Consider the following 24,566-nt stretch of genomic DNA (forward strand, 5'->3'; position numbering starts at 1 on the left):
GAAAAACCCGTTTTTGTTTTTAAGACATTTCTGATAGTTCTTGATATTTATTACAATATCAATCCTACCAGTTATACAATTGCAAGTGCCACGCATCACCAACGTCGTTTCCGTTCACCGTTTATTAAAACCCCGGCTGTTTTAATACTAGTATATGAAATAAATAAAGAACAGAAATAAATGATTTTTTAGTATATCTTCCACTGAACATTATTCTGACACAATACCAGTATTTTCAATTGCAGTTTTTATCCAGTCTTTTGTAGTCTACAATGATAAGATCAAACATTCAGAAGTCGACGACCGTGGTCCGTGCTCTTTTGTATAAACTCTTTGCGTATACTTCAATTTGGTTCTGTGAATGTCCGGAATTGACTGTTTCGCTCTTGTTCGTTTCCCGCCGATTCCTTGAAGCTCTCGTCGGTGTTTTTTATTTTCCTTCGCTTTCCGGCCTGCTCATTTCCCGCTCTTTTCTACTCACCACTGACCGAAGCATCCACCAAACTAGGAACCAGAGCGCTTTCCGAACTAAGGCCTCCTCCTCAGTTTCAAGGGAAGTCTTATTCCCTTCTTTTTTAACACAAAACAACTGCGCGATCAGTGGCTTACAGCACTTCCACCAAGCCATTTACACGGAGCTTTACCTCCGATGTAGACATCAACATGGCGAATTGGCGTGCTTGGCTCCGCGGGGAGTGAGTTTAGAGCTGTACTGTTACGACTAGAGTTGGTCTAGTTTCCAGTTTGTAGATATTTTGACATTTGGTGGTTTCGGTCTTTCAGGTTCATCTGCGAAAAAAAGTTATCCATGTTAATGGTTGCAGATCGATCAATCAAGCAACACAGATATTAGATGGCATAGATAATCACAGGCCATACCATGCAACATAGCCCTACGGGTATTTTTATGAATATTCTCGTAACAATAAAAATTTCACTTTGGGAAGGGAATTTTTTCAACCACGAGTAAGAGTTTCACTCTAGTTTGAAATAGTTAGATACGCGTATGCATTGATGTTACGTTCATAAACGAACGCTACCTTTTGGCTTATATGACGAACTGTTCTGGTCTCCTTTCATAGCTGCAATGATACTGTTGACAGTAGCTCCTGGGCCGGTTACCTTGGATTATGAAAAGAAACGAGTTAATATCACTAGACTGATCCCAACATCGGTAATACCAAACCTAACCAAATAGAGCGGTTTTCAATTGAGTGTCGTAAAATCAAACCCAAAGTAATTACTCCAACCAATCACAACAGACGTAAGCAACACAATGAGCCAATCAGATTCCGAAGCAAACACAGGCAACCGGCGCCAAGCGCGGGAAAACGCGTGCGAGCAAGACATCATCGGTTTTGGTTTTGCTTCTCATTGGTTGACAAAATGGCGCGAGTTTTGCTGACCAATCACAGCACAGTAAAGCAGAACAAAGCAAACGCGAAATTACTCTCGACACTCGATGGAAAACCGCTCTTTAAATGAAAAGTAACACTGTTACAAGTTCCAGCAACTGCAAGCTTGCCAAACCTGTGACACTTGAGCCTGGTCGCTTGCTGTTTCTTCTGGTGGCCAGATAACATTTGTGGACTTTTCTATCGTTGCGATAAGTTGTTCAAAGTTGGTTTGCAGGATTTCCGCTTGCTCTTCATTGTCAAACAACACCATCATTTTCAGTAATGAGCCTACATCATCTGCAAATCGCGTGAAGAACAGATGGAATTAGCTAACATTCATATCATGTACATACGATTGTAATTAGTTTTAACATTTACCTATTTATATATTTCTCTGTAAAATACGCAATTCAGTCTAATGACTGCGATGTATTTGTGAATAAACAGTCTATTCATTCATTTCAACACGGGTATTCTGTTTCCAAAAGAAGGTAGAGTTGTATGTAAGCTAAAAATTTAAGACCTGAGCAAAAGAGGTGACAGAGTCGCGGAATAATTCATTAAAAAATTATACACAATCAGGAAAAAAGAGAAAAGAAAAACTCCTAGCAAATTAGAAAAAACAAGATGTATGTGTCTTCATACCAGTAGACTTCTGTACGGTTTGAATGATATCAGAAAGCGCTTTCATCAACGCGAAGTCCTCAAACCGGCTGCCCTCTTTCAAGCTGTACATCTTGCTTGCGGCCTTGCGTCGGTTTTTGGAAGATCTCCTGTTTCGGCAAATAAGGGAAATTAAAACGGAGCAACAGACTAAATTATAACTCCAGGGAATTACAGTAATAACGGTTTGATAAAAAAGCAAACGAAATTCGGGTAAATCAGGTAAATTTTAATAGCTGCAAGCTGAGACCATGAAAGTTTGGCTCAATGTGAAATGGCGATAACTAGTATAGAACAGCCCGCTAAGACAAGAGAAGACTGGTGCCTTACCCGGTCGATCTTGACCCGCGTGAACTGGTACTAGATGCGTATTCAGAGTTGTCTCCTATGCTGCTTGTGTCAGAGTAAAGGTCTGTGTCGTCTCGTGCCAGGCCATTCTCTGTTCAAGAAAACACCGGCAAAAAATATGCGCTTAGTGCGATAACTAGCTTGACAGGGTTCACGCAGGAACTCGGAAAGAAAACTGATTCCACTGGCTGAACGTTTTGATGTTTGACACAAACGTTTCCTGAATTTCTTTACCTTTCAGCAATCAGCTGAAAACAATTTCAAATTCCGTGACCCAAAGTAATAGTAGTGGTAGTGGTAGTGGTAGTAGTAGGCGGTATACACGTGACCCAAATTCGGCCTTCTGATTGGTTACGACCTATACCACCTCCTAATACTACTACCCAAACAATTTTTTCTAATTTCCGTGACTTTGCCAGGCATGGAATGCAAATTTCAATTTCCCAGACTTTCCATGACTGTATGAACCGTGTTTGATTTCAACGTTTCATTGAGCCTAGTGTTAACGTCAGCACAGTTTTACCCCAAAACGTAAAATTTCTGCCCATGCCCCCTTTAGAAGAATAAGTGAAATGTTCCTCACATACCTTGATATTCTACACTCTGCCGTTCTTTCGTTTCCCTAACAACTTGTAGTCGCTTGGTGTATTTATCAAATAGTTCCTTCTGTTCTTCTATTGTGGTTATGTGATGCTGAAAAGCTGTAACAAGATGAAGCCATGTCGATTGACAATCACAAAACACACCAGCTATTAACTCAAAAAACATTCTGTTGTTCTTTAACAGGAACCTCTACTCCGAAAACAAATGGACGGCAAATTGTTGGAAATTGTGTCTACATAACATTCAAGTGTGCTGAAAATTAGATATGATTGTCACCTATTTTCGCTTTCTAAAATTCCCGGGTGCGGCCATCTTGGATATAACGTAATACGGTTGCTCTATTGTTTCACATAAAAGAACTTCTGCTTCCTACCAATAGCGGCAACGTAACGACGTCAAAAAATCCAAAATGGCGGCGCCCGGGAAATTGAAAAGCGAAAATAGGCGACAATATCTAATTTTAAGCACACTACTTCTCAAACTAAAATTTTGAATTTAAACAATATTTCCAACAATTTACCGTCCATTTGTTTTCAACAGAGGAATAATTAAGAATTCCCATGGAATTTTACCGTTGCTATACTGCTGATCACGGCACAAACAAACAAAAGAAAACAACACCAACAAACACACAAAAAAACAGCAACAACACAAACAAAAACAAAATAAAAAGAAACAACAGCCACAAAAGCTGACAGATCCAATGGTGCCCGCCTTAAACGGCATTTTAGTAAGTTCAGGTACAGCAAAGCGGAAAAACGCTCACTGAACAGAACATTTAGGACGTACACTCCCTGCGTTCACAAACCTTCGTCCAATGCTCCTTTCAAGTGCGTCTCCGTGATATCCGTTCGTTCATGCTTGTACATCTGTTCAAACAACACAGGTTTGGCATTAGCTTGAGTCAGCATTTATTGAAAACAACGGCCGCTCAGTCGACATTGGTCAACCTAATGTCTGAAATGACCGTCTGACTTGAAACGATGTTTGAACACGTTGCTCTTGACAAGATAATCACTTTTGCCTTGAAAATCTTCTCAACCAACGGCATATACTATGAAACCACATCGCGCCATCCTTGTGTTTTGCTGTAAAATAGTAAGCTTGGAAAAGATCACAGAATGTGAATCATACATGAGAAAATTCAATCAAAAAATGTAATTAGAAATTACTGTAGAATACATCTCGAACCCTTTTTTTCGTTTCTCCGAGTTGGCGCCAAATTTTGCAATTTTTCCAAACAAAGGTTTGTAAAGACACGTTGTGCAAAGCCTTCGAGGGTGTCATAGTTCACGCCAACTCACCAATCTCAAAGCTTCTTCCCACTGCATTCCATCTATAAGAACAGCAATGGCTTCCTCGGGATCCTAAAAAGAACAATAACGAATGGAGAAATGGGCAAACTCAAATTCACTAATAAAAATGTCTTTTCCAACGTCGAATGTACCTTTTTAGACAGACAAATGCTCAGGTTTCTTACCTTGGCATACTCCTCCAAGACTCTTGAGGCTTCAGGAAACCGCTTGTGTCCCTTTAGATGGCCTGTGGTACAACATAACACAAAGTTAAAATTGTTGGAAGCTCTCGATCCAAACAAAAGTTTTAACAAAGCAAACCATATAATTAAAACAATATATCGAAGCCAGTTAAAATGTTCTAAAATCCATCTCACTTCGTGCACGGTTTGGTACGTAAGAAGGCAACGATACAAAATTTAACAAATAAAGAGAGCATCCAAGTGCTTCACTCTAACTAGTAGCCAGTATTTTGTGAGACTTTCCAAATTGCATAATGTATACCATTTGATTGTTCCACGTGATTCCAAATTGTTCGGCTCGCTATGGTAAATAGGTTTTTTGCCATCTCAAGACTAAAAACTGAACACGGACAGCCAAACCACCATACAAATGCGCTTTTACTACGAGGAATTGGTTAGAAACAGAAACGAATGAAAACATATACATGTATACACGTAGGCGGAGCTGCCATCGTAGCTGAAACTGCCTTCTCATATCTCAGTCTAACGACCCCCTCATTGGCTGGTTTTTCAACCCGTGTCAACACTAAGAGGTAAGGGGTGGGGGCAGGGTGGGTCGTTCATACCTGCTACAGATCTGGCTAATGAAATCACTTGTTCGTCTGTGTGACGTAGGAGAGAAGCCATACAAAACACTTGTCTCCAGTTCCCGCTCTTCTGGAATGATGACAGGGCCTGTTCATGGGCTCCACAACGAGTAAACACTGAAAAGAAGAGAAACGTTTGGATATACTATCATAACGTTAAAATCTTGTGAATGGTGGACAGACATTTTCTCAAATACAGCTTGAAAATTTGTGGCGTCAATCTCTCTTATGCTGCTGTTTAACGAGTTCGAAAGTAAGGCACCAGTATATGCCAGGTGTTTCTGACTCACATCCAATCCTCTCCACAACTGAATCAAAGACAAATAGCGACAATACCTAGCCCAGCTTCATCATGTCTCTTGTTCTCAACAAGATGCTCTCCATAAGCAATTGACAGCTCCTGTAAAGGGAACGAAAACTTACTTGACTAGGCGACTTTACCTCTTTTTACCACTCGAAAGGCATAAGTAAAAACAATTTAGCAAGGGTTCACCAGTCACCAAGCTGTATTAAGCCTACCTTGTGTTGCTCACTGGATTTTGGATAGAGTTTCAGCGCCTCCTTAAATAAACATTGCTCCTTGACAACCGAAACAAGTTCCTCAAAATGTTCAGCTCCTGAAAAAAAGTTTTGCACCAATTAATAGGTGAAGCGCAACGTGTCGGGTCTTCTAACAAGCTTTTGGCCAAATTTTGACGAAGTCTGTTGGTTTTTCAAAGAGGTCAAATAATGAACGAGTCAGCGACAACATCACGTGCAGTTTACCGGCACGTGACTACTTTGAGTTCTGTTGGCTTTCCACCTTCTCAACGAATCAGTCGCCAACCGTTGTGGGCTTCACTGATCGAGAAAGATTTCTGTGAGTTCAACTTGAAGCCCTCCTTCCCTCGCAGCGAAAACCACGCAAGCACGTTGTGTACCGTACAAGGCAATCTTGTTTAACCCCTTTTCACTTTGCTCAACTATCGACGAAATTGGTTATTCTATGCATAATGCAACATTTCATGTACATGTAAGAAACATTAAAGTGTGTCAACTTACCGCACAAACTCAAGTGCTGAATGGCTCTGCTGTACCGTTTGAGATATTTGTCGATAGTATACCTCTGAAAATTTGTCTCCATTTTACGTAGATTATTTAGAAAAGGCAGATATTCCTTTGGGTCCTGACAAGAACAAAATGTAAAGTCAGACGAGAGTTTTTTTTCCATACGCCGATCGAATCAGGTCTCTCCTTACCTTCTGTGATTTTTCAGCCACCATGAGAACCAACTCAAAATCGTACATCCCGAGTGCTACGTCATACATTTGATTGACGTCTACTAGAAAGAGGACGTATTTGAGGGCTTCCTCCGACGTCACGCGTTCAGTTTCTGTTGTATTTACAGGATTAGCTGAAATGAAAGAAAACAAAAGTTGGCGTAGAACTGCATTTATTTGACAGGTAAACAAAGAAATGCATCCTAATGCTTTTCAATTTGCGACAGTTTTATTTTCTTCCATAATCTGGTGAACATTCGAGATTCGCTGAACCTAAATGCTTGAAAATTCATCTTCGGAAAAAGGGCCAACACGAACATGTCAAAATTGAAAATTAAGTACATAACAAAAAAAAGTGAAAACATAAGCTTTGCAGACAAGCGCGTAAAATCGGCGAAACAGGTGGCACCATAATTCTTCGCACTACCAGAAAACATGCTACGATATGGGGGTGGGGTTGGGAGTGGTTTGGGGCTGGGAGAGGGGTGCTCAGAAAGACTTTTAGTAGAGTGACATAAAAGGAAAAATGGAATGATAAGATGATTTAATAATAAGAGCTCACCTTTTAAATCTTGAATGATACTCAGAACCTTTTCCAAAGCTGGCTCGGTTTTCTTCACGTATGTCGTTAATATGGAAAGAAGATACCTGTGCAGTAAACCAAACAAAACGGCTCACTAAAATACTGATACAACGCGGTGCACGTATGTTTTACAAACGGGAAACAAAAACTGAAGTAACGTACTTGTTGTGTCCAGCAGTTTCTAACGTATGACGTATGGCATCACAGACTCGATCAACTTTACTGTCATCAGAAGCTGCTGCATCGCATCTGGTGAAATGAAATGATGTTTGAATTTACTACCAACCAAGTGTTAATTATTCCTCACTAGAATAGGACCCTTCTCTTGGAGACCATTCAAATGAACTCTACTGGGCACTGCTTTACAGTGATCATGTTTACTACGCTGTACAAAGCGCTTGTGTCTGCGGATGAAATCCTTAAGTGTGACCATTCAAACGATAGTTACAGAGCAGTACTTTTCTGTGGCCCTTATGCTGTACAAAGCGGTTTTAAGTGTGACATTCAAATAAAAGCTCTTCGTTTTTCGGTACATTAGGTTACCACACGAACAACAACAAGAATACATACGTCTGTCTTGGTTCTGAATAGTAATCAGCATACATTGTGGCAGTTACATCTTCCTCCCTTAAAAAACAAACCAACAGGTATAACAATGACTCAGTACCGGAGGGTTTCATTCCCTACTTCCTGAGGTACTCAGTGTTCAAAATGTTACGTGGGACCGTGTCATTCGAGGGTCCAAGCCTCTTACGGACCGGGATAAATGATTTCGCTTACCCACTTCTGATCTCATTCACGTTTCTAAATTAAAACCGCACTGAATATCTGAAGTGCTCATTTGACACTTTCACACCAGCAGACAACACACACCCTATTGCAGAACAAAACTGTCTTGGTCAAACAGACCTATACACAAGGGAATCACCCGGAAGTGGGTACCAACAATTCTCCGGATACATGTATAACATGGCAAATGGCAAATGGCAAATGACATGGGACCTTCCAACTTAAACAGGACAAAACAAAAGCTTACTTGAGGTCAGAGAGGAAGAGGTTGATGAAGTTGACAGCTTCCACCTGGCTGATAAATGATTCCAGGTTATCGAGGAAGAGCTGTTAAAACAAAGACGGCACAATGAGCACAGAAGCACACCTGAAATAATTTTATGGATTATTGCACCACGCAGTAGCTCACTTACTTAGTGAAAATACGAGCTCGTTGATCTTTACTTGTAGAAGTAAAAGGTACGGTAATTGTGTGCAACTGAAGAGATTGGAGGCGCCACGTCGATCACAAGGTTCGGCGCTTAGGGTCGTTTCTGTAGCATCACGCGTCAAAGAGGAATGCTCGTACATCACAGGCTTACCAAAAAGCATTTTATCAGGTATTCCCTGACAGTTTGCCGTGACCCAGTTTAGATAGCTTGGTGTAGGGAGACAATGTGGCGTAAAGTTTCAGTGCGACAATGCTTAGACCAACCACAAACCAGCAATCACTTTACTATCTTCCAACATGCTAACCACTACACCACCGCGCCTCCATGATATCTACTTCTGTATTTCAGTGCTTTTATCAATCGAGTTTCGTATATTATTATTAACGTTCACCTTGGAGTTGTGATCGTGTATCAAATTCAGATTAATTCGATGTCGTCGCATGGCTATAAAAGCATCTCGATAATGAAGTCTGAAAAAAATGTAAACAAAGAGTTCAGCAAAGACTCAGACAAGACGCGACTATGACGGCAACGAGAATATCACAAACCATCAGAATAAACTTTGGTGCATTTCTGTGACGTCGTTTGCAAAACAAAAATGTGAAATGACCAAATGGAGAACGTGAACGCATGACAATGCATGTCTGAAATTCAGACTCCAGGGTAGTTCAGGGATATTATACAAATTGAATAAGTGGAACAATTGCAAAGAAGTGCCATGAATTCATGTTTTGAGTGACGTTTCGGGTAACGTTTGCGTCGCGGTTACTTATTAAGCATTCGCAAGGATGGCACGTGCAAGTCACGTGGCTAAATGGAACGCGAGTCCATCGCGGGGTTGCTCTCAGCATTTTGACAAAAAGCTTTCGACTCAGTTCGACGTTACCACTTTATATACCTGAGTGGAGTGAAAAAGGGTGAAGAAAAATTCCTTGTCCATGGAAACAACAGAAGATCAAAGGTTAGGGTTGAAACATGTGAACAGCCCTCGGAATTAACATCCTATCTACAACTTAGTAGACTATCAGCATCTGCCATCACCTCGTTCAGGTAATCACATCGCATTCCCATCGCATTCAATTTAAGGTAGCTTTTCTGTTCCCTCAAATCTCCTTAAGTTTTACTTTTTACTTGAATTTCTTATGATGTTAACAAGGAAGACCCAACAAGTCAAAACAACGTAAACGCTAAACTTACCCATCCAAACACTTCTGTAAATACGATAACACTAGCGACCGAGGGTGAATGGTTTCCAAGTTACCACGAGGCATCTGACAACAACAAAGCGTGAAACACAAATCTCAGACAAGAATTGAAATTATAAGTTCTACTGATAAGACCACATAAAAAAAGTTCACTCTTTCAGTTTGCGCACAAGAAATTTCAGGACGCGCCCGATTTTAAAAATCACGGGATCACTTGCGCTGTGTTTTGCCGTTTTTTTTTTTTTTTGGCGGGAAGACGCTTCACTCATCCTTGATCCTTGGCGTTCTCTTCATCTCTCCGGTGAGTACGAGGTGCTCAGAGGGTTCTGGGAATGAGTATCGTGTCGGCTTACACTAGGGGGTGGGGGGGGGGGGGGGGCGGCTCATCTTCTTAAAAAATATAGTGAGCTTTAGATACTGCAAGGGATTTGAGATCCTTTTCTTCTTTGAGATGTTCCTTTTACTTTCTTTTCACACTCGATCCTGACGGTAATGCATTCTACCAAATATTTTATTCCAACAGCCACATTTGATCCATTTAAATTCGTGTAGCACTGGTTACCGTGCTAAAGCTTATCATTCTGAAATGTTTAAAATTTTCCCTTTGACGTTGAAAAACAACAACAACATTTTCTGTCGGTTTGCTAAGAGAACTGTAAATTAAAATTCCCAAAGTAAATTCACTTGAAATGTTGATAATTATTCACCTGAAGAACAACTTTTGTATCTTGAGTAACAGCCACAACTATTTGTGATCCTCTTTCAACACGCCGGATATTCTCATCTAAAGGGTGCGGTTTGTCTTCCACTAACACTGGTAATCCTAAATTGAAAAATGGCTAAAGAATCAGCATGCAAAGCGAAATAACATTCACACTTTTTAATTCAATTCTAGCAATCAGCGTTTTCCTCACGAATTTGGCCTGTTGTTTAGGAACTCAATTCCACTACGAACAAAACCTTGTTGCGAGCTGACTTGGATTTGTAAGACAGGTACTATAACTGAACACTCAATTTACCACGAGAAGATTTGGTCCTACCTCGAGTGCTTGGCAACAGGCTGATGCAACGCAGCGTGTGCGCATGTGTTGTTAGCAGAAGAAACTCATCGTGAACTGCAAAGGATGTACAGTTTGATGACACCTGAGATACAGTATAGAAAATAATAATAAAAAACAACAAGAATTCAGCTACAAATATAAATTGGAATCATAAACAAACTTTAAGGTGCGTTCAATTGGCCATATTCCAGAATGATGTTAAGAACTCCTTCATAAGAGGTTTTTGGAATTACTGAAGTACAAACATCGCTCTAACTTATCATGTGTCAGCGAAACTTTGCAGAAATGTCTTCCCAAATTTACCTAAAAAGAGAAATCTAACGACTATTCCCCTTATTCTCATTCTGGAATTATGTCAACCAAATGCAACCTTAGTATCGTTAAATGCTTGGGGTGTGTCTAGTAAAGGCCTCTAAAATCTTTCTTCTCCTTATCTGTAATGGATGAATACATGTCAAACAGATGGGTACAAGAATAAAGATACTTTCCTAATGCTCTTGATTTTACTGAATTCAAAATAAATGTGAAGTTGTCAACATTGGAGTTTGGGATAATTTAACCGGTTATATAAAAGATAAAATTTCGAGAAACCTACCTCCTTGTTATTAACATACAACCTTGAATGTTCTGTAAGGCCTAAGGCAACTTCCTGAAAGGATGAAAAAACATTGAAGTTCTAATAAATACCCTGTGTTTTTAACAAAATTTTATAGTTAGTAGTACTCCATGTGCATTTCCTGATGACTACTTGTTTACAGAAGAGACTGAGAAGAACGACAATGTCTTATATCACCAACAAAACTGCACACACACCTCATTCCCCACTAAAGCTATCTTCATTCTCTGGCATGGTTGGGGTAGAGTGACTTCTTCACCACGAGCGTTTATCCATGGTGATAAACTAGCTTGATCTTGATCTGTGAACAACAGAGAAGGAGATGAGATTTTATTTAGGTCAGTTTTTAAAAACAATACAGAGAAGAGATTCGTTTTCTGTGCAATAAAACATACACTTAGAGCCCAACTAGCTACACCTGTACAACAATACTGTGTTTTTCATAACCAACCAACCAACCAACCAACTAACCAACCAACCCAACCCAACCCAACCAACCAACCAACCAACCACAGTCAGTCAGTCAGTCAGTCAGTCAGTCAGTCAGTCAGCCAGCCAGCCAGCCAGCCAGCCAGCCAGCCAGCCAGCCAGCCAGCCAGCCAGCCAGCCAGCCAGCCAGCCAGCCAGCCAGCCAGCCAGCCAGTCAGTCAGTCAGTCAGTCAGTCAGTCAGTCAGTCAGTCAGTCAGTCAGTCAGTCAGTCAGTCAGTCAGTCAGTCAGTCATTATTATGTTCAGAGAACATAATAATGCTGAGATTCGAATGTCAGTTGCACCTGATCATAAGGCGACTTTCTTGAAGATTAACATAAGAAGTGAACTTAAGAGAGGCCCGGGCACGTGGAAATTCAATAACTCTCTCCTAGAAGATGACAATTTTAAAGATCAGATTGCATTCTATTATCCTCAAATACATGAGAAATACGCCGACGTTAAAGATAAACAATTATTGTGGGAATTAATCAAAATGGAAATGCGTATGAAAGCAATTAGATATTCTAAAGAAAAAAGGTACAAACTTAAAAAACGTGAATTAACACTTCAAAAGGAATTACAAGATCTTGACAATAAAATTTGCAATACGAATTTTGAAACCTTAGACCGAAATGTTCTTGTGGAGTACGAAGCCGCCAAAGAAGAATTGAAAAAGATATATGAAAATAGAGGAAAGGAAGCTATTTTTAGATCCAAAGCAAAATGGGTTGAACAGGGAGAAAAACCGACAAAATATTTTTTCAACTTGGAGAAGACGAACTATGAAAAGAAACTTATACGCGAGGTGAAATTAGAGGATGGAGACACGATAACAGATCCAAAACAGATTGAGAAAGAACTTGAAAAATTTTATAGTAATATGTATACATCCAAAAAAAATCTTAATAGCGAACTTCAAGGTGAAAACGAGAGTTTTGAGTCATTTGTCGAGGGAATTGAAATCCCTCAATTGAATATTGAGGAACGAGATTCATTAGAACACGATTTTACATATGAGGAATTAAAAGAGGCGGTGAGCTCTTTCTCGGACAACAAAACTCCAGGTGAAGATGGATTCACTAAAGAATTTTATGAGTCCTTTTATGATCTCATTTGGAGAGATCTGCTAAATTCTTATAATGCAGCCTTCCAAAGTGGGTCCCTATCTATTTCCCAAAGGAGAGGAATAATAACTTTAATACCAAAAGCCGACGGCGACCTGACTGAACTCTCTAATTGGCGTCCAATATCTTTACTTAACATCGATTATAAAATTTTGACGAAGGCTTTGGCAAAAAGAATAGAAAAATACCTTCCAAAATTAATTAATTCAGATCAGACCGGATTTGTCAAGGGAAGATACATAGGCCAAAACATAAGACTTTTAAGTGATATAATGGAATATCTAGATGCTAAAAAGACCTCGGGATTGCTTCTCTTTATAGACTTCGAGAAGGCTTTTGATAGCCTTGAATGGGATTTCATTACTAAAGCTTTGAACGCTTTCAATTTTGGCCCAAATGTGAAAAAATGGATCTCAATTTTTTATAACGGTGTACAAAGTGCAGTTATGAATGGTGGGTTTTTGACAACGTATTTTAATATATCAAGAGGAGTCCGTCAAGGTTGTCCTCTAAGTCCTCTTTTATTCATCCTCGCTGTGGAATTGCTAGCAGTAAAAATACGCCAAGATCCAGATTACAGAGGCATTTCCCTCCCAGACGGCCAGGAGGTCAAAATTTCACAGTTTGCTGACGATACCACTATAATAACGGAAAATGTTGAATCACTCAAACCTTATTTACAGATCTTGGATCGTTTTGGAAATATTTCAGGCTTAAAATTAAATAAGAAGAAAACAAAAGCTATGTGGATGGGTTCCATGAAAGATAGTAATTTGAAAGTACTTGACTTTAAGACAACAAAAGAACCCATTAAAGTTCTTGGAGTACATCTATCCTACAATACATATAAATGTACTGAAGAAAACTTTCACGCGAAGATAAAGAAAATGAAAACAAAATTGAACTTGTGGCTCTCAAGAGATCTCACGATATATGGCAAGTCTTTATTGGCGAAAGCTTTAGGTATATCACAGTTAGTTTATGCTGCATCCATGCTGACTGTTCCAGAATCGATTATCAAAACTGTTCAGGAGAATCTCTTTGCCTTTCTATGGAAAAACAGGAAAGACAAGATAAAAAGAGTAGTTATGTATCAACCAGTAGAAAAAGGGGGAATCAATTTTGTTAATTTTCACACGGTTATTAAATCGTTACGCCTAGCTTGGATTGGTAGACTACTGGACACGTCTGATGATAAATGGAAGGCAATCCCAAATTACTACTTTCGAGAACATGGCAGCTTATTATTTCTCCTTAAATGCAACTATAATGTAAAACTCTTGAAAACAGGTCTGCCTCTCTTTTATCGAGAACTTCTTCAGTACTTTCAAGATCTTAAGAAGACAACTAACATCCTTCCAAATGGCGAATTAATTCTTTGGAACAACAAGTCGATAACCATAGACAATGCTACCTTATTTTGGAAGTCATGGTTTGATAGCGGAGTTGTATCAGTAAAGGATGTGCTAAATACAAATGGCAAGTTTTTATCATACGAAGAGTTTAGCAACAAATTTAACATTGCCACAAATTATTTGCACTACTTTCAACTAATTTCAGCCATTCCATCTGAGTTGAAAAGGAGAGCAGCACAAACGTTTATACCTGCAGCTGATCTCTCTTCGACTTCCGCATCCGTTCCGTTAAATAAAACCTTTTTTGATCTTGCTGAAGCGCGCTGTAAAAATTATTACCAGTTGTTCAATAATCACGGCTCCATTGTTCCAAGTGGAGTTAAAAAATGGCAGGATAAATTCCCAGAAAAATTTGTTGATTGGTCAAATAAGTTTCAAGATATATACCGCTTTACTAAGGATAACAAACTCCGTCAATTTTGCTTTCGTTTTCTGCATAGAATAACTGTAACAAGAAGAGAACTCAAACTATTTCATTTAACGGATAACGATAAATGTATATATTGCTCGAGTGCTGATTCACTAGAACACACCTTTATTGATTGCAGGGAGTCTGTAAAACTTTACTCGCAAATTATATCATGGTTCAACCAGTGCCAAGGTACTACAATAACACTCTCGAGCGAACAAATTGTCTTTCGTGATATACATCATGTAACTGATGCGCTCTCGGACCCCGAAAGACGCAGGCTAGATTTACTCATCATCTTGGTCAAGCAATATATCTACTCCTCTAAACACCTTCAGAAAGAATTGTCTTTAGATGAACTTGTAAACAAACTTACTATTCAATGGAAATTAGAAAAATGTGCTTAAATGGAATTTCTGCTCTCAATCAAAATGAATGATGCGATGCATTTTTTTTTCGTAACTCACATATGTAAGGTAATGCAGAGGCTCGATTTTGTAGTTTTTTCGTTTAACTTCTTTTGTTATCTTAATATATTTTTTTTTCGTCTCTTTTCTTTTTCTCTATTACTTAGTTGTCTTTTTTTTTTCTCTTTTAACTTAACAGAAAAGTACTTTGAAAAATTCAGATACTGTATAAGTGTAAGTAATTTATATAAGTGTAAGCAACCTAAGTGTATTAGTGTATTTGCGTATTCAAATAAAGCGTGTTAAATTAAAAAAAAAAAAAAAAAAAAAAAAAAATGTTCAGAGAACTAATGGACTAAGAAAACAGGATCAAACTTCACTACTCACAGGGCATGGATGTGTACTTTTGACTCAGTTGAACTAAACATCTTAGTTGTCTCAGATTTTGGCAGAGATAATTGATGCATTTGACGGCAGTGCAAACCATAATCATTCAGGACTGGAGTTTTATTGTTATTGAAAGGCCCAGTAAAGAATTTAGTATTAAAATAATTATTGAAAATTGCTACACGTATGTTCTTTGTTATATCAGAAGAAGTTCTGATGTTACTGAGTAATACCTGAGTTGTATCTAAGCAAAGTTCCACTCATGAGCTCCACAAACACAGATCCTGAGTATGAGCTGACACACAGGCGGAGAACTGGCTCCTCTGTCACAGTCTTGTGCCTGAACAGGGAAGAAAAAGAGGGCGTGAATAAGTGAGATCTGAGTTATCCTTAAGGTAACAAAACTGGCAAGCAAATTGGAATATTAATTAGCACTACTTCCTCCCTCAGCCCAAGGTTACATGGGCCATATATTGTTAGGTTTTCTACTTTTGCCAAAAATTTATGGAGCAGTGTGTTTTGCAAAGGAACAAAACGTAGGCTTCCAACATGGCTTGAACCACTATCAACCCTATCAACACTGTGAGTGGTTGATAGATTGACCAAGCCATGCACCATTTGATAGACCAACATTCAGTCAATCAACTGAATGACCAATTTATCTGTTAGTTGGTCAGTCGGTCAGTCGGTCAGTCATTCTATCATTTTATCTATTCACAAAGCATTAAGGAACACAGACTCAGAAAACCATGCCTTTGTTGTACACTGGCAACAAAACAGACATGGTAATACAAACCTGATAATAATTCTATTTTTGTCATTTTCTGTCAAAATCTCCAGTTCACATATAACGTCCATTTGTGTCATTTCATCCCATCCCATGGCTAAAAGGGTACACTCCCTCCACCAGATCAACTGACGCCAGTTGAATGGGCCTCTCCACACTGATGGATGATCTGTAGTGTCTATGCTGTTGCATATAGAAAAAGAATTGATAGGAATAAATAATGTTACAATTGAATTGTTTTACTTTAGTGTCATCCATGCTTTTAAGTATCAAGCAGAAACAATAATTATTTCTTCTAAATTATTCACATTTGCGTCTTTAAATATGAGCTCCACGTAAGCTTAGAAGTGAAACTATGGTTGTATTATCTTTAGTTAGTAAAGACAACTTATATTTGTTATATACCTAGACTTTCACTCAACAAAATGAGCACTGTGATTGGCTGATTCTTGGTCACGTGCCCCTGATCCAATTCAAATGTATCCCCACCAGGATAGAATTCCACAGTAGTTTGTTTGTTAGTTTGTTTCGTTGTGACTGTTGAAGGGAAAGTCTAAACATATAACAAAGCACTAAATGTATGGTCCCTCGGGAAACTAGTTACTTTTGTAAGTGTATAGTATTACACCACACAGACAACTTTTTAGCACCCAGAGGAAGTGAGTAACAGTGGAAATAATCACCAGACACAGTAGGGATCAGAGCAGAGGGAGTAGGCAAAGGTTATATACAAAACGGTGTTGCGGATACAATAATTATTAGGGTCTCAGCTAAAATCTGGGCCACTGTCATGACAAATAAAAAGACAAACTTAAACAAAAAAATGTTTTGAAAGACCCACACCTAGTTGCCTTCTAAAATTTATCTGGATCACTGCAAAACAATAATGTATGAATACTGGAAAGGCTTATTTTTTAAAGATGTATTTAAACCATCACTAATACAGTACCTATAAGTTCCTGAGAGCGCTGGTGGCTTCCCTGGCGGTTTAAATTCTAGCTTTAAGCCATTTTCTGTATGTGATTTGTAAATGGCCAAGCGACCATTAGAGAGCAGGACTGCTATGTCATTACACCAGGGCACTGGACCAAAACTGACAATTGACGCAGGTGATGGCAGCTCTACAGTGTGTGCCGACATGGGCGGTGGAACAACCATGTGTTTCATTGGAGTCAGGAGCAACTTGGCTGGAAACAAATGAGGTAAAATTAATAACAATAAAAGAAACCTTAAGTTGTCATAACCCTTTAAACCCCAATAGTGACTAACATCTCATTTCTCCTTACAACATCACTAGTTGATCAAGTATATGGGTCATGAGAATAAAGGAAATGACCAAAGATAAGTTGTTTTGATGTTTAAACAAATTCTCTCAACTAGTACTATAAGAAAAATAAGGAGAGCAGTGAGGAGAATATACACATTGATACTGGGGGCTAATAAAAACAAGGTTGTAGGAAACATGGTGCGTATAATCTGGTGAAACTCCAAACTAAAAGATAATGAAAACTGCCAAACAACAAAGTGATGTTTCAACTCAGTCAACTTCAATGCCAAAGTGGCATTGAAATATATATTACAACTGGCTTAAATTAGGCCCATGGCAGAATTAACGACAAGTAGCTTGATTGAAAAAGCCTGATTTGCAGATTTATATACTAAGTGCACCCACCTCCATCTATCACCGCTACAGTGGAGACGTTCTGTTCGCAGGCTCCTTCACTGTGCATTGTGTTCCAACACCAAGTATAACAGAAGTACTGTCCTCCTGTAGCAACAATAATTCAAATAAGTAAATGAGTGTCGATACACAGAAAGGGTAATATTAATTAAAGTAATTGCACACTTGAGCGAAGAGAAACTGGGAACACAAGTTTCTCATCTAGCAGGCACCAAACCTTGAACCTCTACACCTCAAATCAAATGTTCAAACCACAAACAGGTCTAAGACCCCTTCAATGCCACAAAATATGCCAAATATATGCTCACTGCCATTGAAACATATGTGCTTTGGCTGTACGTACTCACCAGATGTCATTATATGCAGTGTTAAATTGGCTTCAGGATCCCATGTAAAACACGCCACTCTGTCTTTCAGTGATGCTGGAAATTCAATTTGCTGCTTCAGGTACCAGTGGTAATTATTCACCGTCCACAGCTGAACTGTAATAATAACAAAGAAGTTAGATATAATGGCCTTGCTTGCCATGAGTCTCCCAGGGGATCATAATGAGTCACCATGAGCCTCTTAGCGGATCCAGATAAATATTAACTAATAAAAACAAAGAAATATTAAGTAAATCACTTCAATTATTTATTAGTGCCAATATATTATAATTGCACAGCACTAACTGGGTATACCCTCCTGATCGAATTGGAATTTGGAAATGCTGGTTTTTGAGGAGAGAGGAAAACTGGAGTACCCGGAGAAAAGCCTCTCAGAGCAACAATAAAAACAACAACAAACTCAACCAGGAATCGAACCCTGGTCATACTGGTAGGAGGCGAGTGCTCTCACCACCGCACCATCCCAGTCAGTGACCCAGAGTTTTTCTTTGTCCCACACACGTGACTTTAATGACATCTGAACATTTTTCTCAATACTGCATCTTAATTTTTTTCATCAGTGAGAAGAGTGAGGTAGAATCCAAGCTAAGAAAAAGAACTGGGGTGTAAAGACTACGTGAAGTCATTCCTTCACAACTTCACTCTGATTTATGATTGATTACATGTATCATATATCATATTTTGTAAGAAAATTACCAAGTGAACACACTGTCCCTTGAAAAACAACCCCTTTTAAAATGTGTTGAGACAAGATTTGGAGGGAAGAACAGAAGTGGATAAGAGGGGGGGGGAGGCAAGAATTATTACAATTTTATAGCCGTGTTAAAAAAAATTATTAAATGTGTACTTACAGGGGATGTTAACATGTAAGGATATTTACCATATGATCTTGGAACAAACTCTTGTGTCAACTCCTTAGATGGCAATTCCTCTGCCCACACGGCTAACACTGTAGAGTCTATATTCCAGGCCAAATCCACAACCTTTAAAAATACAGTCATGTTGAGGTTGAAATCAGAAAGTTGGGAAATCACACATACATACATGTAGGAGGAGCACCATTTTGGGTTTAACTATTATTGGTGTATGGAAGAGTTTAAATTGCTGAATGGAAGAGTAAGAGGTTGAACCTCTGTGTGGAGCCTCCTGCAGTCAAGTGCAATACTTCACTTTACAAAACTTGAAACTTTTTTAGTAAAAATAATTATTGTGAATATGATTTAATAAACTCACAGATGCAAAATTAAAAACTTATTATCTTTGAGCTTGCAAACAGGCTTTATTATTTGTTACGTTTGACAGCCGTTAAAGGGGAAGTATCATGGGGTTTTTTTGCCCTCTTTTGTTAAAAATGGTGAAATAAGACCTTCACTTTGCTACAAAATAATTCTAGAACAACGAGAGGAGAGAAATCAACTCAGTTCTTGACAGGAACAACTCGTACTCTGTTCTAGCGCATTTTGGGAAAAAAAATACGAAAACTTGAAAAACATTAGCCTAACATTTTTCAAGTGTCAATCCATTCCGACCTACTCTGTTTCTGGCCAGAGGCACTAATCTACAGTTTAATTGCACTGGGGTGATAATTTATAACAAACCTAGACAATTATTTTTTTGTTTCTGTTGCCAGACAAACATTAATTTTTTGGGTTTTGAAATGACATCAAATTTTCATGATACTTTCCCTTTAAGGTGCCTCCCCATATGAAACTCTACTGAATAACCCCTCCCCCCCCCCCCCCCCCCCGGCGGGGATGCACACAAGGGATCGCTGTTCTTGAAGTGAGTGTTTATCCACCTCCAGGCCAACAGGATACACAAATCAACCAGTCAAATTATTTACCATACATACACCAGGAGTGAAAAACTTTGCATTGATAACTAAAATTTTTTTTTTTACTTTTTGAAATACCTTTACTTCCATTTTGTCAAATGGCAGTATAAATTCTCCATGTCTGAGGCCATTTCTTTCAAAGAAAATGATCTCGTGTCTATGAGGTTTCCGTTGTGATGATGCAATCAAGCTACCAGATGGCCTGAAAGGAATTTTAAAACATTAAGGAAAACTGAACTTCTAAAATACTAAATGAATTTTCCCCAGTAGTTGAATGTCATAATAATAATATTTAAGAGAAAACACAAGGAAGTGAAAATCTCTCTGGTAGTAAACACCCTAATGCTGCAAGAGTGGACGGTACATGCATGATGAATAAAACACTTAAGTGAAAGAAATGTGATGTTATGTTTTTACCTTCAGCTTGTAAATAAATGATACACAGATTGAAGTAGTTTTACAGTCAGTGACACAGGCATACTTAGGAAAACGGAAATCTGAGTTCTCCTAACAGGAGTGATTACTAGTTTGGATGCTCTATCACTAAGCTTGTTGTAGCTGGCCATTTCCCTTCCTTTATGCCTGTGTCACTGACTGGAAAAATACATCTATAAATGAAAAAAAATGCTTTGTTTTAAAGTGGAAATGCACTTAGCTACCCAAAGCTAGTTTACAGGCATTCCACTCAGAAATAACGGGGAATGAATAATAATCAAATTGAACATAACATGTTAAAAATCCCAACTGGCAGGAGGCAAACCAGCTGGCTATTTACAAGCGTGGCGGAGGCGGGACTTGAACCCGGGACCTCTGGATTTCAAGTCCGGCGCCCTTACCACGCGGCTACACCACCTCCTCTATGGATAATAAACGTTGTGATGTTGCCCTTACTTCCAAAATAATGCCTGCTCCAGACCATCAACAGCCTCACTGGTTGAACTTAGCACTCCTTCTCTGTTCCACACTCGCAATATCCGTGCACCTAGAGACAAGCAGTGACGTGGAAAGGTCAAATGTCAAATGGTAATCATAACAATAAAAATTATGATAAGAACAATGTAAATTCCAATAAGAAAATCCAAGATCCAAGAGACATACAGTTATGTAACTTGCCATGAAAGAGGACAAAACAATGTTGAACATTTATTTTCACATACTTGTTTTAGGGTGGACTGCACTAACAACAAAAAATTGTCCATCACCACGCCAGCTTATTCTTGGCATCTTATCATCCCAGTCATCTGCAGGCTTTACAGTCTGTTTGAAAAGAGTAATGTCACAACAAATGAACAGTTGCCAGACATATCATAGCCTTTGTGTTGTTTGTTACTAGGCTACAGTAGATTGCCACTACTACTAGGTAAAGACACCCACAAGCCACAGGTCAATCACACACCTAGAGCTTATTTAACAAGGAGCAACAAAGGGTATTGCTACCCCCCACATGCACACACACACATGCTAGTTAACAGTTCACTAGTCAGTAAGGAGACAGAATGTCTAGCAAAGTTTCTCACACACCGCTGGGAGCCATGTCAAGCCGACCACCGCAAGCTTGACCTTTATTCACACAATAACAATAACAGCTTCACAAATATACAAGTATTCTTGGAAGGTTAAAGCATGAACTCGCTAAAAATCAAGCAAAATCTTAACTCGTTTAGGAGTGAATTGAACAACTGAAAAAACTCTAGGGTGGGTGGGTGGGAAGGTCAGCAATGGCGGTCAACAAAAAACAACTGTCCGCCCTTACATGTCACATGACCTTAACCCATCCCCAGGCCCCCAGCAGTGTGTGAGAAAAACATTTTCCACTTTTTTCGTTTCTCTCAGTCAGTGGAAAATCACCCTTCTTGTCCAGGCTCGACACAATGATCTCCAAAATTAATGACCAACTGACACAATAACAACCACTGTGGAATCCCTAATAAGTTCTCTGAATATGTAGTTTGAACATAAACATACCACTTGCTGCAAATTGGCAGCTGTTGGTTTTCCTGCAGACCCATGAAACTGTGTTTCTTTCTTGCCCCAGCCAACATTGATTGGCTTCTCTGCAGGAAATGGCATTCATCAATACTGGTTAGAAATCTATTTGTTCTTACTTGCTATGAATGTAAATTTAACAAAAATAAATAAAATGAATTTGAATGTGTGGAAAAACAGATGTCCAGGTACCTTCACCAAATTCCTCTGAGTGACAAGGAAACTCAGAAATTGGATCAAAATCTTTTGTCATCATGATAAGTGTCTCTTCTCCTGTGAACGATGATATGAAAGCCATTTACGGTGAGCGATGAGCAGTTAATTTCTCCATACAGAATAGATGGAAAACTAAGAAATACAAAATAATACAATTTGCAGTAATACACTGTATTTCACACCTGTCATGAAAACCACAAGTTCTTGGTCTGGGCTCCATGCCATGCATCTTAACCCACTATCAACACTGCCGACGCACTCAATCTAATGAGGAACCATGCAGTCAGATGCCTTTCACAGCAACCCAAGATTAATCCATAAATAAATTCAAATTTAAATACATTAAGATAGGGGGTGGGGGGAGGGGGGTTGACTTCCTTAAATATTAAAACGATGGGAAAATGCATGGATAAATTTGAGATGGGAAACTTTCCCTTCACTATCTTGAGACGAGTTTATCATCTAATGTCCTATGTTTTAGATGGAAGTTAATGTGAATTTGGATGAATGTTTACAGTAGTTTTTTGGATGAATGTTTACAGAATGTTTACAGTAGTCATTGCTGCAAAAAGAAACAAAATATCAAAACATCAACAGATGCAAGACAAGTACAAGTACAAAAGAATGGGAAGGGTGTGGCAGTGGTCGGTACTAACAGGACAGAGTCCTAACTATAGGTAATGGATAACACGCTTCTCTTGCCTGTTCAGTGACTGTATTCCACAGAATCACATCTCCTTTGCCAGTGGCTACGCATACAGATTCCAAGTCTGGTAAATGTTGTATTCCGACAATACAACCCGTGCCATCTTCTGGTACATACCCATCAGTTGTAAGTGAAACAGAACTCACAGCCTGTACAGAACACAATTCAACCGTTATAAGAAAACAACAAAGCCCAGATCCTGGACTTTCAATACTATTTTGTTTCACTAGATATCAGAGATAAATCCAGAAACCAACAAAGATATCAAGAGATACTGACAGGGTACATGTACTTAGAAGTATTGTCATTTGACAATGTTTATCACTCTGAAAAAGGGCAGGCAAAATCACACATCTTGGTCTGCAAATGGGAAACGTTTTCAAGAGGTGGGCTACCAGCCTCCCACGCAGACATCAGGAAACGCGTGATGAACCCTAGCCTGCGAACGCAGACGTATTGAGAATCTCGACAGCTGGAAATACGTCTGCGTTCACAGGCTAGATGAACCCCTAAAGACTTCTGCGTGAGAGGCCAGTGGGCTACAGCATGTACACACCCCCTCCAAATTTGAAGGACTTCATTCACCCCCCTCCCCCAATTATATTTTTGTCACACTCCTATTCTGGCCCAGCTATAAAAGACTAGTTCTACAAGTTGAAAAACTGGTTTACATTAAGTCTGCCCTGCTCTCTATCTGACATACAAGCCCTACAGTTTGAAAGTTGTGTTTCTTCATTCCGAGTGATGTCTACTACAAGGATCTCTTTTTTGTTTAAAAGGTGATCCAGAAAAAAAATTTGACATGGTTTATTCCTTTGCATGCTGTGGTCCCCTGCATCTGAAGGTAAGTGCACCCCCCGCCCCCTGCTCCCCACCTCTCCCACTCCACCCCAATAAGAGGCATTGCTTTGACTGCTTGAAGATGTTAATTATTATGTAGAAACATTTTGTTGGCTTCACTGCATAAAACAAAAAGAAAATGGCCACTTTTTGCTTACATAACCTGATACAAACACTCAAGAAGGCTTGGGAGAATTCCTTGGTACTTTACAGCAAGACTGAAAACCTGTCCATGTACATACTGTAGCATCAAATTCTCCCAACTTCCACGTATTATTAGTATTAATGTTCCTTCATGTTTAAACCAGGTATTGCAAGCATACACAAGATTTTTCTGTAAACTAACTTTTACTTTCTGAATAATGTAAGCTTTAATATAGTAACTAACCTGTTGGCTGGATGGTTGGAAGCCAGTTATTCCTGAAGCAGTGGCGGTATAGATGACACCACACTCAGAATCCACTGTCAAACAGAATGGTGCCTCCACTCCATCCCGCTCCAGCACAGGAAAACTCCTCAGAAGTTCGAGATTCCGCATGACTCTAAAGTTTCATCTCAAATTGTGCGCGAATTAAGCTTAGATGAAGCACGATGTAAAAGCACGTGCGTGCGAAGTGCCGAAGTGACTGTTTATATCGTTTGTTGTCTTTGTTGAATGCAATTTCAAGGGAAAGTCTTTGTTTAAAGATAACCAGGTTGAAGATATGAAGCTTGTATTACTCCATAATAAGTGGAATTGAACAGAAATAGGGCGAAACTCGCGAAATTATCAGCAGAATAAACAGCTGCGAACCACTAGAAGGAAGAACGAGTTGTTCGAGACTGCTGACCAAAGAAC

At 39.1% G+C, this 24,566-nt stretch overlaps 1 protein-coding gene across 1 annotated transcript; it reads right to left on the reverse strand.

Annotated features, from left to right (window-relative positions):
* Positions 1–107: 107 nt before the first annotated feature.
* On the reverse strand, positions 108–24,535 carry LOC146468193 (elongator complex protein 1-like). The gene is made up of 38 exons (XM_085125001.1): positions 24,117–24,535; positions 22,885–23,037; positions 22,365–22,446; positions 22,159–22,239; positions 21,946–22,034; positions 21,138–21,237; positions 20,872–20,962; positions 20,059–20,182; positions 19,027–19,129; positions 18,108–18,242; positions 17,752–17,847; positions 17,029–17,266; positions 16,089–16,262; positions 15,526–15,632; positions 11,277–11,380; positions 11,059–11,112; positions 10,443–10,545; positions 10,110–10,225; positions 9,395–9,468; positions 8,589–8,667; positions 8,014–8,093; positions 7,548–7,604; positions 7,140–7,226; positions 6,957–7,042; positions 6,374–6,528; positions 6,177–6,300; positions 5,655–5,752; positions 5,472–5,535; positions 5,115–5,252; positions 4,492–4,553; positions 4,316–4,378; positions 3,820–3,880; positions 2,996–3,109; positions 2,391–2,499; positions 2,043–2,170; positions 1,531–1,694; positions 1,041–1,122; positions 108–789 (listed from the first exon to the last, which is right to left on the reverse strand). The coding sequence occupies exons 1-38, from the start codon at positions 24,264–24,266 to the stop codon at positions 722–724; spliced, it is 3,993 nt and encodes a 1,330-aa protein (XP_084981127.1). The 5' UTR covers positions 24,267–24,535; the 3' UTR covers positions 108–721.
* Between the last annotated feature and the right edge of the window lie 31 nt (positions 24,536–24,566).

The sequence above is a fragment of the Pavona decussata genome, unplaced genomic scaffold, assembly GCF_977016875.1.
Source record: "Pavona decussata unplaced genomic scaffold, jaPavDecu1.1 SCAFFOLD_133, whole genome shotgun sequence".
Classification (NCBI taxonomy): Eukaryota; Metazoa; Cnidaria; class Anthozoa; order Scleractinia; family Agariciidae; genus Pavona; species Pavona decussata.